The sequence below is a fragment of the Glossina fuscipes genome, unplaced genomic scaffold (assembly GCF_014805625.2).
Source record: "Glossina fuscipes isolate IAEA_lab_2018 unplaced genomic scaffold, Yale_Gfus_2 1, whole genome shotgun sequence".
NCBI lineage: Eukaryota > Metazoa > Arthropoda > Insecta > Diptera > Glossinidae > Glossina > Glossina fuscipes.
The window spans coordinates 39,382,600-39,400,000 of record NW_023998415.1 but is presented as its reverse complement, the minus strand read 5'-3'; the positions used below and the strand labels follow the sequence as shown (position 1 = coordinate 39,400,000).

The 17,401-nt window shown below is 29.6% G+C and overlaps 1 protein-coding gene across 15 annotated transcripts in view; it reads left to right on the top strand.

Moving 5' to 3' along the window:
* LOC119632371 (sex determination protein fox-1) overlaps positions 1–9,173 on the top strand; it is a 373,741-nt gene extending 364,568 nt beyond the window's left edge. For 13 of the 15 annotated variants that reach the window (XM_038025241.1, XM_038025246.1, XM_038025249.1 and 10 more), the window contains 4 exons: positions 4,587–4,658; positions 6,321–6,475; positions 8,936–8,999; positions 9,088–9,173. In XM_038025241.1, the coding sequence (XP_037881169.1) occupies positions 4,587–4,658; positions 6,321–6,475; positions 8,936–8,999; positions 9,088–9,132 (336 nt within the window). In that variant the 3' untranslated portion in view covers positions 9,133–9,173. The remainder of the gene's footprint in view (positions 1–4,586; positions 4,659–6,320; positions 6,476–8,935; positions 9,000–9,087) is intronic. The other 2 variants (XM_038025245.1, XM_038025247.1) reach the window with 1 other exon arrangement.
* The last annotated feature ends 8,228 nt before the right edge of the window (positions 9,174–17,401 follow it).

Here is a 17,401-nt window from a genome sequence, read left to right as displayed (position 1 = left end):
ATATATGATAAGTATATCGCGATTGCAGTTCAATGCTGCCAATACTTTCTAGGCAGATTCTAAAGCATGGAGCCGAGTATCATCAACATATTAGCATATTTTTCCTTTAATGATCGCCGCTGTTGTTCGAGCAGTTACTGGTAACGTCGAAACGGCCCATAGCGCGCCCATTTAAATAGTAGTGGTGTGGATAACACAAGACCTATGACACAGAATTTGATCTCTTCAAATCTCAATGAACTTTATAGACTTCCATTCTTCGTTAAAGTTCATTAGAAGTGTATTCTCACAGTGTCGCTCCGCCCTCAAAAACCCCATAAACTTATATCAAGTTTCCCGTATTTTGCATCAATTCCAAGTCCAATATTTTATTGCTACTAAAGATAACGAAATGGTTGAGTGTAGTAACTTCTTTCTTCCTTGACTTATAGCACAAGCGTCAAACCAAATTTGTTACACATAATATACTTGAAGTTGTCATACGACACATTTATCCATTTCTCTCGGAACTCCGGAATTCCGGAAAGCCATATTTTTTTTAGAAAGTATCAGCCCCAAGTGAAGCCTTTCTAAATTTCACGTCGTTTCGACCATTCGTTCACAAGTTAAAGCGGTTTTAGTGAAGCTATCTTCAAACAATGGATAAATTGAAGTTTGTGCGTCCGTCTGCAGGAATCCCAAATTTTCACTCTAATGCGGTATCGCAAATCTCAAATAACTAAAAGTTTTCTATTTAGAATTTTACCCCTCTCCCGAAAGAAAAGAAAAACAAAAAAAAGTTTTGAAGATCCATGAAATTGGCTTTTGATAAATTCCATGCAACAGTCTTTATACTCGTCAATTTGAACAAGTGAACAAATTAAATTTAGCTGCGACCCACCACCAAGTCTATCTTAAAAAAGACTATAGAAGAAAGTGAAAAAGCTAAATTTCCATACTCAATAATACTAGCGGCACGCGTGACTGATTTTTCTAATCTCTATAGAATGTACGCGTCCGTTGTAGTTGTGCAAGGAATGGATAAAAGATCGGAAAGGCGAGATTTCGTCAGTTTATATTGTACCGATTTGGTCCATTTTCAATATCATGCTATGTACTACAACATCCAACAGCATTTCCCAAACTTCTCTCTTCTATTTGCACTTTTGCGACCACTAGAGCGTTTACTGCAGCAATTAACAGACAGACAGACGGACTGACAAACATGGGGGAGAGAGAAAATTTGATAATTGTCGATAATATCCCAATTTTATAGGATCTCTGAAGCTTCGCTCTGGATGCTGCAAACCTTTTCTGGGACTGTGAATGTGTCCTCTGGACAATTTAGCTCAGTTGCAATACCGTGCAGCGTGCAAAACGTTTCAATGTTTTCGCCAAATTTGCAGCCAGAAAAAAATTTACTAAATACATTGCACATAGATTTCACAGATAGACGAACAGACGAAGAGACGAGCATACTTAACCATCGTTTCGAATTTGATGCTGATTAAAGATGAAGCTTCGTTCTGGGTGCTGTGAATGTTTTAACAAATCGAAGATACCGCCCATTGTTCAGTGGTGGATGTAAAAATCAACACCTTCCAATTCCAATCATATTGTTTTTAATTTAATCATTTTTAGCATTTATGTTTCATTAATGCTAATTTTCTGTTTCCATAACTCTTTTCCGCTATTTTCGAAATTATTTTGCTTCGTTTATAGGGCTCCTTACGTCGCTACACACAAAAAAAAAAAAAAATTATTCCGCTTATAATCTGTAAAAGTAGGTATCGTAAATCGTGTAAGGCTTTATTCTCGATTCTCGATTAAGGCGACATTTTTAATTGATTTAACATAAAAAAGTCAATTCTTGAATGAAATCGACCTGATATCATTCGCTAGTTATAGTCAATTTAGTGGATCCAGGATATCATCACGCACTAATCTGTGGCGCACACGCTTTGTTTCTCTAACTCTGTATTCTATTATTTACATTAGGTGATATCATAATGTCACACTTGTCAACAAAGGCACCAGTTTATGTTCGCCTAAATTGATTCTTCTGTTGACATTGCATAAATTCTCTTTTTTGTTATATTTTAGCTCATGTTTTATTTATATGCATAATTTTACTAATTGTTGCTTGTAAATAATTAAACAATTGTTATTTACTCATTTTTTTGTTATTTCGTAAGCTCTTCCCTACAAAAATTGGTGAATAAGTAAAAAGCTTTATCTCAAATAATAGGAATAACTAACGTGCGTTCATGGGTACTCGCTTTCTTTATTCATTTTTAATTCTACGGATATATTGACTTCTGAAAACTTAGCTCATTTCATATTCTAGATCAAATAGTTTAGTATATTTGCATTAATGAACAAAGCTTCAGCAATGGACCGTGCAACGAGAAAAGCAAAAACTCGTGCCATTTGTGATTTCCTTCACTAAAAGTTGCCCTCTTAGAATGACATCAATTCTTGAGGGTATTGCGTATATTCGGCCTACATACGCAGTCAGTCAATAATAGCCTCTCTTATTGCGATTAATATTCACATCATTGAACTCTCTCAGCACTCTGCGTCAGCATCAAATGAGCAAAGCACGTACGTACGTCCGTAAACGCCTTCTCCTGATCGCTATCGACTTCAAATCTGTCAGAAAGATTGGAAATTCTTGGCATTGAAAATAGCTTGAATCGATCGAAAACTGAGAACACCTCGATTTCCAAAAAAAAAATATTTATTTTTTTTTCGTAAAATCTACGAAAATATGAATTATGTATTTTTTATTTATGACCGGTACAACAGCATCTCTGCAAAGATGAACAAAGTTGACCGCACATACTCACTTGCATAGTGCGCCAAATATTTAATTGTTTTCTCAAGGCTTCTCAAAGCTTCTAAAAAGTGCAGAAATTATATGAATTCTTGATCAGTTTCGAATTCGGAATTCACTTAAGCATGTCCGTCTGCTCGTCTACCCAACTGTAATGGTGAACTCTCTTCGCAAAAATGAAGATATCGTCTACAAATTGCCAAAAGTATTTGAAAAAGACCCAAACCGGGCTTACGAGACGCCTACACAATAAAAACCGCGATCCCTTTCGCTTTCCATGTTTTTTTTTTTTTTTTTTTGTTTTTTACTCATAACTCCACTTTAGAAAAAATTAGCCGCGCCCACTCAATATCGCAGAGTGTGAAAATCTAGTTATTTTCCTTGTCTTAATCATTGTTTAGAATAACGCTGATAGGTATAAAAGACGTGATCACGACCGAATACGAATTTCTTACTTGTTCATCTTACGTCAGTTGTAGTGAAAGATTTATTCAGTTTGCGCGGTTATACATACGTAACACGCAGATGTAACTAAAACGAACTAATCTTTTCTATACTGGTTTATGCATAAGCATTTGTTGTCCGTTCGTCCGACTGCTTACCCATCGATTTTGTATTGAACTTACACGTCCAAGGACAAATCCTATTGAAAATTTATTGCATCACTCTTCTAATCGCCTTTTGATTACAAAAAAGTGTTCTTTTTAATATTTCTCGCTGCAAATAAATAGCAAACAGTCGGTGAATGAGCAAAACTCGGATTTTTTTTTTCAAACTCTTCCAATGAAAGGTAGTGAGTTGATATGACAAGAAAATAGAGAATCATGGGATCTTTGATAAGAAAATGATTTTTGGCCCCCTCCTATTTAAGGGCTTGCGTTCAAAGTCAGCCTTTTTTAATGAAAAACTACATTAGACGGGAAAATGTTTTTACTTGCTTGATATGTAAATGCATAGCACGCTACAATTGTTACGTAATTATGTGGCAAAGGTACATGATTCACAATTTTGAATAGCACATGACCTCCTAAGGGTACGGGCAATTTGGCCTCACGTAATTTGTAATCGACATGACTTGTCATACATTTTTCGATCTCTCGTAAATTATAAAAAAAAAAATAGATATCGAAAGGCGAAACTTGACCATCAGTGATGGATAATAATAAAAAGATGAAAAAGAAAACAAAAAACTTTGAAAATAATACTAATCAGTTAAGTATAATTTCGATAGAAGACGATCCGAAATTCAATTTGAATGACAACAGAGGAGTATAAATGTAAACGATCGGTTCATATTAACACGTTTGAAGTGGTGGATAATTTGAATTCATCCAAGATGAATAATAGCTTTCTTAGAATTTTCTTTTTAACTTTTTTATTTATTCGCTTTTTTTGTTAGCTATATATATATATATATATAATGATATCTAAGATATATATATATATATATATATATATATGTATATGTACAAAATATAAAACTATTGCAATCTGTGTACATTATTTTCTTCTTTCTTACATATCATTATTTTCAAACATTGCGTACAAACATAATTATATATATTATCTAAAACCTAACATAGTTAATTACTTGCTATTTTTATTTAATGTTTTGTGTTATTGTTTGTTGTAAAGCAGAAGTAATATATCAAAAAAAAAAAGTCTCATCAAAAAAAAAATTGAAAAATGAAAAAATTTTTAAATACATGTAAAAACAAACATTTTTAAAATAAAAAAAAATCATTATCGAACTTTACTTGAAAACTTACAGCGCCGCACAGTGACAACGCTAAACAGTACCCCACATACGATCAACCGCATTCCGGTACCACAGAATGTTTTGGTAAAATAAAAAATTAAAAAACTACTACTACTTCTACTACTACTGTTACATAGTGTTGTTAGTTTCTATGTTTGTTTAGTTCCCCTCACGTTTTTTGCGTTTTGTATTGTGTTGTCTACCACCTCCACTACCACCGCAACCACTGCCATCATCGCCATCTCACCACCACCGCCACCGCCACTAAACCGTTACCACTACCACCACCACTACCACCACCACTACCACTACCACTACTATCCGTTATTACCATCCACCAGAGAAAGTAAACATTTTCAAAATTCACGAGCGTTTTCTTCTTTGGTTTTTTTTTTTTGTTGATTTTGTCAAGCGATTCTTTATTTCTGTTTAAAGTATTTTCTTTTTTCTATATTCGGTTGCGTGCGTGTTTGTGTGTGTTTGTGTGCATTTGTTTGTGTGTTTGTGTGTGTGTGTGTGTGTGTGTGTGTGTGTGTGTTTTGTGTGTTGTGTGTGTGTTGTGTGTGTGTTGTGTGTGTGTGTTGTGTGTTGTGTGTGTGTGTGTATGTATGTATGTGTATGTGTGTTCGTATGCGTATAGTTAATTTTGCTAAGCCCTCTGTTATACGATTTTCTAATCTAATGTGGTTAAAAAGCATGTTTATTTTTCTTCTTTTCATTTATTTGATTTGTTACTGTTTCTGTTTCTGTTCTTTATTTTTTTTCAATCAAAGCCAAGTTTTTTCCAGGGGTTCCTGTGTGTTGGAATTTAACTTTAAGTACTTTCGTTATTATTATTGTTACCATTATTATTATTATTACTATTATTATTATTATTATTATTATTATTATTATTACTATAATAATAATAATTATTATTATTATTATTATTATTTCGTTTTTATTTTTCATTCGCTCCCGTGTTTTGTAAAAATGAAAAAAGAAATCCAATGAACAAACGCATGTTTCTTCTATTATTTAGTTTATAATTGCAGCGTTACTTGGCTATAAAGAAAAAAAAAAAAAAAAAAAACTCTGGTTGAAAGGGTTCTCTACATACATACATATATATAATACCACCGTACATACTTATTGTATTTAAAACATTGTTATGCATTTTGGTACTACAATATGCACCCAGCGTTAAGCACTGAAATTCTTGTTGAATTTGTTAAAAATCTTCTCCTTTCCTTTTATTTTTTTATATTTGTTTTGTTTTTGTTTCTGTGTTTCTTTTCTTTTTTTATTTTATTTCATTTCTACAATTTAATTTGATTTAAGTACATACTATACTTGCCGAGAGTAGTTTTTGTTAAATTTGTAAACGTCTAGCAGTATACACATATGTTTTAAATGCTATTTCTCTTTCTCTTATTACATATTTATACAAACATAAACACATATATAATATGACCTGTTTGAAGTACATACATACTACCATAAAATTTTTCACCAACTTCTGTTTGTTGCTGTTGTTGCATCATCATCAGCAGCGCAATGTGAATGAATATAATTCATCAACGTTTTTGTGATTACATTTAATTTCTTTCATTTCTTGTTTTTTTTTTTTTTTCTATTTCTCTTTCTCTCCCTCTTTCTTTTTCTCTCGCTCTCTTTCTTTCTCTCTTTCTCCGTTTTTCTCTTTCACTGTCTCGCTGCGATTTTGTTATTGCTGCCTTGCGCTGCGCTCACTTGACACCGATGCAGGCCACAGGTCCGCTGTTAAAGACACCCTTGTCTCAGGCACAACAACAGTATGCAACTGCTGCTACTACCTATACAGCGGTGGCGGCTAGAGCTTACAATGCAGCAGCTGCCGCTGCCACACAACCAGCTTTGGCCGGCTATGCTACTGTAGCAGGGTAAGTTTCCTACTGATTTTAAGCTCAAACATACAGGTCTAAGCTATAAAATGAATTAATCACTAACTGGTTACTAACACAAGTATAGAAAATTTTATAAAAATTTTACTTAAAACCAGAATTATCGAAATCAAATTTAAAAAATGCTCTAAAGGAAAATTTTATTCTTGATATTTATATTAAAAGTTCTCGTTCGCGATTTAAATGCTCGAATACGAGCCATCAGAAAGTTTCTTAAAGCAAGTAGCAGTAGTTGTCCGTTTATTCAAAAGTTCTCATTAGTTTTTCGTTGAGCAGAAATATCAATTACTATGTGAAACTGATCCGTTGGGTTATTACGTAATACGTCCGTTTCCGGAGAGTTGCATTTTGAAGATATGCTGTAAATAAAAATTCCAAACAAAGAATTTTCCTCATGTTTCTTGTCATCAATATGCCAACGCGTGCGTTATCGTGTAACTAATAAACGGATGAAATTATTTGAAAAGTTCTGCGATAAAATCGTTTTTTCTGACACAAAAACTACGATGATAAATAACATAGACGCGCAAGGAAAATTTTTTATTCGGCATAAGACGATTTGTTTCGCTTGATAACGCGAAAAAAAAAATGCATAAAAGCAGCATGAGATGATAACTTTATCTGAGCGCTTCAAAATCGATCCTATTTTGGAAGAGCTCAGCCGGGTGCCTTCTTCTTTTTTTTTTTAACAAACAATATAAAATTCTTATTAAATTGTCCTTACGCGGTAGCAAATCTGTCCATGTTGTGGAATTTGTTATAAGAACGTTTAATAAGTATAAAGAATGAGAGACATGTAGCCCGGGATGCAGACACGCCTATGATAGTTGAGGAACTCGTGTCATTTGTAAAATAATTTGAATATGTTCCGTCCATCTGGGGAAAGTGCATATGGAAGATACAGCCAAACTTTCAACAGTAAAATCTTTTGCTTTGTTTTTCATTTTGCACATTCGTATTTATTTGCCTTATTTTTATTTATTTTTTTTTTTTTCTTCATCTATTTATTCCAACCTTAAAAAAATATAAATATATAAGGTTTTGAAAGAAATTATCAAATATAGGAATTTCCTAAATAGTCAACAAGTGAGCGTCACATGCGTCATCATCACTAAATGATGTTTAATGATGAATTTTGAGATCTCTATCAAACTTTTATGATTTTTCAAGAGTAATTACCTACTTTGTGCTTCAATTAGAACGAATGCTGACGTAACCATTATCACAAGCTGTTCCGTTCACTTTGACGGCGTTAAAATGAATTTTTATAATATAATTGAATGGTGATGGTTTCTTTAACGATTCCGGTTACTTTTTGCACAAAATGAATCTATTGGTACCGACCTATACACTTTGTCACAACAAGTATTTTGAAAACATATCTTGCCTACTTAGTTCTTCGCCTTTCATTTTATATATGCAATACATACATAAGAAGTATTCATCTATTAAAGTATACGAAGAATGCGTTTGTTTCTCATGAAAAGAAGAATGTTCATCAGAGTTTCCAGCTGCTGAGCTGGGCTACTTTAAAATTTAATATGATTTTTTGCAAATTTTCGCTATGCGTTTTTAACAACTTGCACAACTGATCTTGTGGCAATTTCTATGGAATAGGATCAACTTTCTTTTATTGTGATCAAAGTCAAAGAAATTTTTGTTTATGTTGCCCCCATAGGATTGTCACTCAAATTTCATTTTTATCAAATGTGCTTACCCATCGAATGGATGCACATTTAAAACTCTTAATAGCAGCGTGTATGTGTATGTATCATATATCGGTGAGCGACCGAGCGAGCAAACACTTATAATGCGATAAATATGTAGAAATATTTCTTCAACTCTTCCATTTGGTAGCTTTGTGTAAAAACTCTAGGCATTTTTTTGTCATTATCATGTGATTGATGATTCTTCTCCATTTACCCTGTCCCATTTTATCTATGTCTTTATACGGAATTCTTGATCGTCTTGGTCGTCTGTGTAGTTATTTCAACAGTGAAGGAAAAAAGACGAATTCGTTTTACACCTTGTTTTCTCTTATAATGATTTTATCTTCTTTTCTTATTAATTTTACATGATTGTTTTCATAATTTTTAATTTATTATTTTTTATATTTTTAGAAATATGATGAAAAGAAATTTAATAAATAGTGAAACGAAAGCAAAACTTGAAGAATGTTGCAAAATTTTAACAAAACTAAACAATTTCAAATAGTGACTCTAGCACAAACAAGCCTATAAGCCTAAGCGTAGAAGAAGAACATAAGAAGAATGAAAAAAGAAAAATCAAAAAAATCAAAAAAGCGAGAACAAGAACAAGAAAAAGAACAAAAATATGAACTGATATCAATTATTAACCTTTAACACTAACATAACGAATTTAAATGCAAAATGAAAGATTATTTTTAAAAAATGAAATCAAATTTTTTACTTTTCTCAGTTACGCACGAGAATTTGCAGATCCTTATCTGGGACATGGTATAGGACCCGTGCCAGGCTATGGGGTAAATGCTCTTTATAGAAATCATTTTACAATTCCATCGCTTATGCACTCAAATTCTTTTTTCTTTTCTTGCATATTCTCCATCACAGGCTACTATGTATCGCGGAGGATTTAATCGTTTCGCGCCCTATTAAATAAAGGAGAGAAGAAAAAACAATTCAAAAAATAAAAAAATGAAAGCGAAAAAAAAGAATTATGAAATTTAACAATACTCAAAAACAACAACAACAACAACAACAGCAACCGTAAAATTATTATCATCTCTTTACATAGATAGTTAGCATAACACCATATGCTAAGGAGGATAATAAGCGCTAGTAGCAAATAACAACAGAACAATGCTCAACACACAAAGGAATTATAAAAAAAAGAAGAAATCTAAGAATAATTAAAAATACTCATAAAAAGCAAAAGAGATTTTATAAAATAAAATAATAATAATAAGAGTAAGAAGAAGAAGAAGAAGAAGAAAATCCCCGGATTTATTTATATACAAATTATAAAAAAAAAAAAAAAAAAAGTTTTAATAAATAACAACAAACTACTGTTGTTAAGCTGCTAAAAATCTAGGAAAACGTATTAATCATTAAAAATTTTACAAAAAAAAAAAATATATATATATATGAGAAATAGGAAAATCTCATCTTATAATAATAAAAATCAAGTCTTATACCACAAATATCAGCAACACCAGCAGCAGCAGAAGCAGCAGCAGCAGCAGCAGCAATAAGAGAAATTAAAACGAACCTAAATGTAGTTTTGTTCAATTCAATGTCGTCCAGCAACAAACAACAGCAAATTTATAACAAAAAAAAAAAAAAAACAAAAAAGAAAAACAAAAGCTCTCTTGTTCTAAAACAGTAATAGTAACCAAAACGGTTTAAAAAATGTATAGACGTAGAAGGAACAGGAAATAAGTTTTCAAAATTTTAAGAAAAACGCTTCTCTTCTTATTTGCATTAAAGGCAAGTCAGTCACTGAAACAATATGTATGTATCTATCTACAAGAAAAATAAGGTTTTTAAAAAATATATGTATATATCGTATATATATCGTATGTATATATAGAACGCGTAAGTGTGGCAATTAAGAAGCAGTGATAGACAACCGTTTACTTTACCCTTTGCACGGGGTTTCTTACAGAGACGAAAAAAAATAAAATAATAAAAAAAAACCCCATTGATCAATCTTTTGCCAAAATATTTACATAGAACAAATTGTTTCTCCTCTAATCCCCAATTAATAACATACACACGCATCCTGATTTGCAACTATAATTAAAGTTCTACGGTACATTGACATTTGAAAATCTCTTGTACTCAATCATTTCTGGACATAATTAGCCTTAGTTGCGAAAGTACTCTTTTTTTTCGGAACACAAATATCCCCTGTAGAGCTAATCTCTTCTTATTATCATTCTTTTTCAAGTTTTTCCTTTTCAAAAGGGAAACGATAATTTACCAGTGAATTGAAGGAAGACACATAGCTACTTGAAATTGTTTTCTGACAGCACCTCGGGTGTAGAACGTTGCCTAGTTTCTAAAACTACTTGGTTTCGTAGTTGATTTGAGGACTTCAATTTAAATCTTCTGTTCTTCTTCTTGTTTTTGGTTTTTTTTTTATGCCGACATAATTATAAAAATAAAAATAATTTATTATTAGATCACTTGTCGGTAAAATATATAATTCATCTTCGAATCCGACTTTTATATTTATTAAAATTCGTTATGATTATATTCGATTAGGAACCGAACTACACTTCAAAGTACATTCAACAACGGTTAACAGTGCTACGTTTCATTTTAATTCTCTTAAATTGTTTTCTTCTTTCTAAATTAATTTCGATTTTGATTTGGGGTGAGAGATGAATTGATCCAAAAAAAAAAAAAAGAAAATATATATATATATATATATATATATATATATTACTAACCGCCACACCTTATTTATTCATACATGTATATAAGCGTGCATATATATATATATATATATACATACACATAACTAATTATTTAAAAACCTTTAATTTTTGTAGAAAAATTTTAACTAAAACAAAAAGCAAAACTTGAAGGAAAGAATATGAAAAATAATGAAATATTAAAAGAAAGAAAAAGGAAAAAAAAAAAAAGCTATGCATATAAAATTGTACAGAAACAATTATCCTCGAGAAAAACAAACTCTCCCAGCATAAGGAAATTCAAATTAGTCATTAGAATAGTTTCCTTTCATTTAAATATGATTCTTATTATTAATTATTATTGTTTAATTATTACTCTTATCATGATTATTTTCAATTAATGAAAGTGGCAGCTCTTTTTTAAACTTATTATCTTATATATTTTTCATCATGATATTATTATAATTATTGGATTATTATTGTTCGTCGTAACATCGATTTTTGTACACATTTAAAAATGTTTTTGAACTTTTTAATGTGTCTTTGGCAACTATCAACGCATAGTCAGGTCATTATTAGTTTTTTATTTTTTTGTTTTTTTCTTCTATCGTATAGTCTGTTGAATTTACACTTAAGACAAAGCAGCAAATCATGAAGTCTGTTTAATTTTTTTTTTTTTTTTTTCGTTCTTAAATAACGTTATACACATACGAGCAACATAATGCACTGTTTTATGCTCTTTACAAGTCTGCAATAGTAATTGTTGAACAATTTTCGTGACTTTACCCACAATATTTAGCGATTTTGAAGTTAAATTTTTATTTTACATTTTGAAAAGAGCAAAAGAGCATATTACGCATTCATTGCGGTCCGTTTACGCAGTGGATTATTGCGAAATTTATCCCCAAATATTTCTCTTTTCTTTTAAATTAATCTTCTCTTTAAAAAAATATTTCTAAAACGAGATTTCATAAAAACAAAATAAATCGAATTTCAGTCAAAAATTCAAAGAAATTTTTCTTAAAAAAAATAACAAAATAAATCTAAGAAAATCCTTGAAAGTAAATTCGTAAGAAATGTTAAGGTTTCCTTTTGTCTACATTTCGTCAAATTATATATTTACATAAAAAAAACAAGAAAAAAGTCGCTGAATTTAATAAATAAAGAAAATGTTCTCGCAATAATGTTTATAAAACCTTTCCGAACCATGGTAATGATATATAGATATCGTTTGCACTTGTTTTTTCGCTCCCGCCCCGAGGACAAAGCGTGCATCAAGCGGCGGGGAAGAAAAAACCAAAAACATTTAAACAAAATATTCACCGATATTCGCGTGATGTATTTCATTTTAATATTTTTTTGTTTTTCTTTGAATATAGAATGAAAAAAACATAGTACGGTTCGGTTCGTGCGGATTTTGAATTTCCATTTATTGCCTAACGACGTGTATGTGTCGGAAGATATCTATCAACTTGTATAAATTAATTTTTGTTAAGCTTTGTACTTGAAACTTATTCTGCCTGCCTCACTCGCGCATTACCTTATATCTAAACTTATTGTAATGGCGAGACGCGTAGAAATGACCAAAGGTACAGTTTCGGAGCACACATGAACTTCAAAGAAGACTAACGCTATTTATAATACTCTGCATAGTTAACTGAAAATTAAAAGCAACACTTGACCTCGTTTATGGTTTTAAGAGTTTGCGTATAGAGGAACGTTTTGAAAAAGAATAAATAATCTTTGGAACAAGTTTTAAAATCCAAAAAACTCGGATACGTTAAACAGAAAAAACACTGTTACCTTTTCAATTTTTCTCGATTAAAAATAACTATCTTCCATATCTATTTTAAATGGAAAGGTGCTTTCGACCACACATTTAAATAATTGCAAAAAAAAAAAAAAAGAAAAACTTAAACAGGCTTTAATAAAAAATAATTTGATAATATCGTCAAATCACTACATAATGTCAACTATCTCAAATGTTTACATAAGCATAGCAATTAATAATGCACCTTTTCGCCATCAAATAGAACCTGATTATATAACAATTTCAAAGATATACATTTATCTTGTATCCTCTCTAAGCAATAATTGATTGGAGCAAATCAAGTGAATTTCCGCTCGAAAGGTTCTTAAATCGGTGTGTAATATATTATATATACTGAAAGAGAAATATATCGGAGATATGATGGGCATATGCCGCTAATATTTTCCATCGAAAGTTTCTCAACAGGCTCTTGTGCAAATACGTGTTCGTTTAATTCCAAACTATTCTCAAAAAAAAAAAAAAAAAAAAAAAAACCCGACTCTCGTTCATTATTGCTTTTTAGTAGCATCAGTAATATCTATTAAAATCCTAGCTCCCATAATATATTATGCGTTCGGAGTAGCAACAAACGGCTTTAGACAAGCGTACTACATTTTTGCTGTTACCAAATCGATGATTTTGACGGTTGAGCTGAATTGAACAATGATTTTTGCCTAATTTAATCGCACTGACAGTTCAAAAGCTTTTATATAGAAAGGTTCACCATCCGATTAGAAATCGTGGTCTTCTGTACCCATCAAACCTATAATATTTGCGTATTCCGCGTTTCAAGACATTTGTCCTTAGCGTTACTTTTGATGAGTGACCATTGACATGAATGCGCAATTCCTTCCCGCTCAACATTTTGAAATCACTAGAACGAACGTAAGATTTTTCTCGATTGTTATTTTTCTGGATAACTGGTTAAGAGGAGAAGAAAAATAATTTCACAAAATTTTCAAATTTTTAATATCAATGCGAGACCCTCTTGTCTCAGCGATATCTCGATTAAAGAAAAGGTGCATTAGTATATATAATAATTGCATTGGATATAATATCATAATATTATGTATAAATAAATAAACATTATTGGCTGGAATTATATTTTTTAGCTTTACCATAAAATACTCAAAGTTGTCTTCATTTTCTTTACAATTTTATATGAAAAGAAATATTTTATATTATAATTTTTAGTAATTTTTAGTTCCTGCTTAAGTTTTTAAATCGATTTTTAATATATATATATTTTTTATTATATTTCTTATTTATTTTGGCAGCTAAATAAATATTCAAACACAAATGCTTTCAATTATTAGACTAATTAAGTAAATAAATAAATAATTAAATAAATAAAATCTGATTTAGCAATAGATTTTATATATATATATATATATATATACATATATATATATATGTAAACAGGAATAAAATATTTTAGTGAGTTACAAAAAGGAAACAAGAAAAAAAAAAAACAAACGTAGACATATCCTTGATACAATATACACAACATATAAAGAAAAAAATTTGCAAAAAAAAAAAAATAAAAATAAGAAAAAAAAAAAGAAAAGAGAAGTAATAAAATACAACAAACGTAAAGGATTTTACTTTATAAAAAGAAAATTAATTAAATAGAAAATGCAAAAGTAATTATAGACAAAACCATAGATTATAGAGTATTTTGCAATGAAAACTAGACTCAAAGAAAATAATGATAATACTTTGAAATTTTATCCCAGAAAAGAAAAAGAAAACAAATGAATTCTCTCTCCATAGAACATAATAATATAATAATAAAAAAAAAATTTTTGTTTTTTGCTTAAACCAAAAATAAGTAAGTAACACTAAGATAAAGCAAAATAAACAAAAAAAAAAGCAAAAATCCTCAACATTTCTAATATCCAGAAAAATTGTGAGCGCATGAGTGTGTTCAGTTAAATTTGTATAAATTGCAAAAAAACAAAAAAACAGATAACCGCTAAAAATTAATGCTCAAATAAATATTAGTCGACATCGGGCGCAGGCCATAATTGAAGATGAAAATGAAATAAAATATATATATATATATATATATAAACGTAAGCGAGTGTGTTTAATTGTATAAATATTGTATGCGTGTGTATAATTGTGCAATTGTTTTAGATGTGTTTGTATAAAAAGAAATATATATATATATATATATATATATACATATACATGTTTATATACATATATATATGTAGGAAAAAAAAAACTCAGCAAATTACTTAGCACTTTTTAATCAACACAATATTAAATACATTTTTCAGGCGAAAAGAAACCAAACAAGCAAAAATATACATATATCTACGTATATATATATATATATTTTTTTTTTTTATTTTTTTTTTTAAACTAAGTCACCGAAAATCAAAAGTGAGCGAAACGAAATCAATCTTGAGATAAATTTACCATAAAAATTTGCTGAATTTACTTTAAAGAAAAAAAACAAAAAAAAAAAATAGAAAAAAAATTGAAAGTTATATAAATAAAGTATAAGTTGCTACCTTCTGGAACAAAAAAATCGCATACGATATTCTTATACCCACCACCAGAAGATAAACGTGATCTCGTTTGTAACAATTAGACGTACACATCACAAGTTCCCATAAAGTATAAAAATAACGTTGTCTGTCTCCCATTCAAGTCATGTGAAACTAAGGCCATATCTCTTGTATGGTTCAAGAGTCGAGAGATTAATTTTAAAAATGAGCATAAATCACTTACAGACTGATGTAAGACGTTTGAACAAGATGCACGAAAGCACACAATATAAAACTTATAGTCTTCAATGACCTTGAATTTGACCTTGAAATTCAAGAATAGTTAAGGACGTTTGCTAATGCGGCGTGAAAAACGAACGAAAAACTAATTAAACGCTGATATTGTATTTTGTGAAAATCAATGCCAGCTAAAAACCAGACATATACCAGTCGATGATTGGTTTCAATCAAATCTCTTTACAAAGATTCCGCCATAAAGGGCTCGCGACGCGTATACATTTTAAACGATTGCCAAATATGAATCGGTTTATCACGCCTGCGCAACTTTCATTTCCAACGCAGTTTTGAGAGAGATAATCTTCTAAACTTTTATTCCGTTTGCTCAGATACTTCGTCCCAGCTATGCTGTACTGTCATACTCCCCAATTCACTTTAACGGACTTAAGCGTCAATTAAATGAATTCAATTTAAGCGCTTTGCACTAAATAAGTAGGCATCGACGAGTCATCAAATATAGCTAAATATTTTGTTTAAACACATAGTATTTGCCAATAAAAATATATATGCAAAAAAAAATATATATAAAAAAATATATGCAGAATGCGGTGTCGGTGTGTACTCGAAAGGTGGTGGATATCAAAGATTCGCTCAAGGCTGAATATAATTTTTATTGATTATGACCATCAGAAATGTTGTAAAAATTTCTTTATTCTCTCCCCTTACCCGCCCTTAAAAAAAATGGCATAAAATCAAAGCACAAAAATTATGCGAAAGATATATATATAGATATATATATATATATATATATATATTGTCATTACAAAAAAAAAAAAAAGGAATGAAAAAAAAAAAACTTTGTCTTCTTTAACAAAACACTGAAAAATGCTCAAATTTATTGAAAACATTATATATATATGTATATATATATATATATAACTAAATATGTTATGTACACAAAGCTCATCTCGTTTATAAGTAGATGTAATACACTAAAGAAAAAGAAATCTTAAAAAATGATTTCAAAACAAGTAAACAAAACTCAAACGTCCTCTTCCTGCTACCACTTAAAAATATAATAAAAAAAATACATATATATATATATATATATATATATATATATCCAAGTAAAATAATTTAAAAACTAAATAGTAAAAAAAAACAGCATATATATATATATATACATATATATACATATATATATATATTGAACCGTGAATATATACATAATTATTTGCAATATTCATAATCATTCAATAAAAAATAAAAAAAAAGAAATTTAATTAGGATGTCTTCTTATGTATATTTTTCTTTTCTTTTTTTTTTTTACATGCAAACGAAAGGAAGAACGAAAAACAAATATTTGTCACATACAACAAAAGCCAAAGTTTAATTTTAATAATTTTCTTCGATTTGTTTATTTTTAATATTTTACGATATGATTATCATGCTTATTATTTTTATTTTTAGTTTGTAAAAAAACATTTTTATTAAAATATATGTTAATAAAAATAAAGAGATATGATAAAAAAAAAAAGCTAATTAAAAATAAACTCGTAAAATCAAATCAAACCCATCAATTGCCAAATTAATTGTAGCTTTTATCTTAAATAAGAAAACCACAGAAAAAAAAATCAATAAAAAGAAATTTAAAGAAAAAGTTTATAAAAACATTAAAAAAAAAAAATAAATAACGTGAAACTTTTTAAATATTATTATTCTTATTATTATTATTATTATTATTACTCTCTTTCTCTCTAAATATATACATATTACATACACATATACATGAATGTATGTAGTCTTGTAGAACGATATATTTTAAATGTTGTTGTATTTTCATACGAATTTCATTCAATTTCTCTTATAAATACTATTATTATTATTTCCTTTTTTTTTTCTTTGCTTATACGTTTGTTTATTTTTTTTTTCTTCTCTTTTTTTTGTGCATTATTAATAAA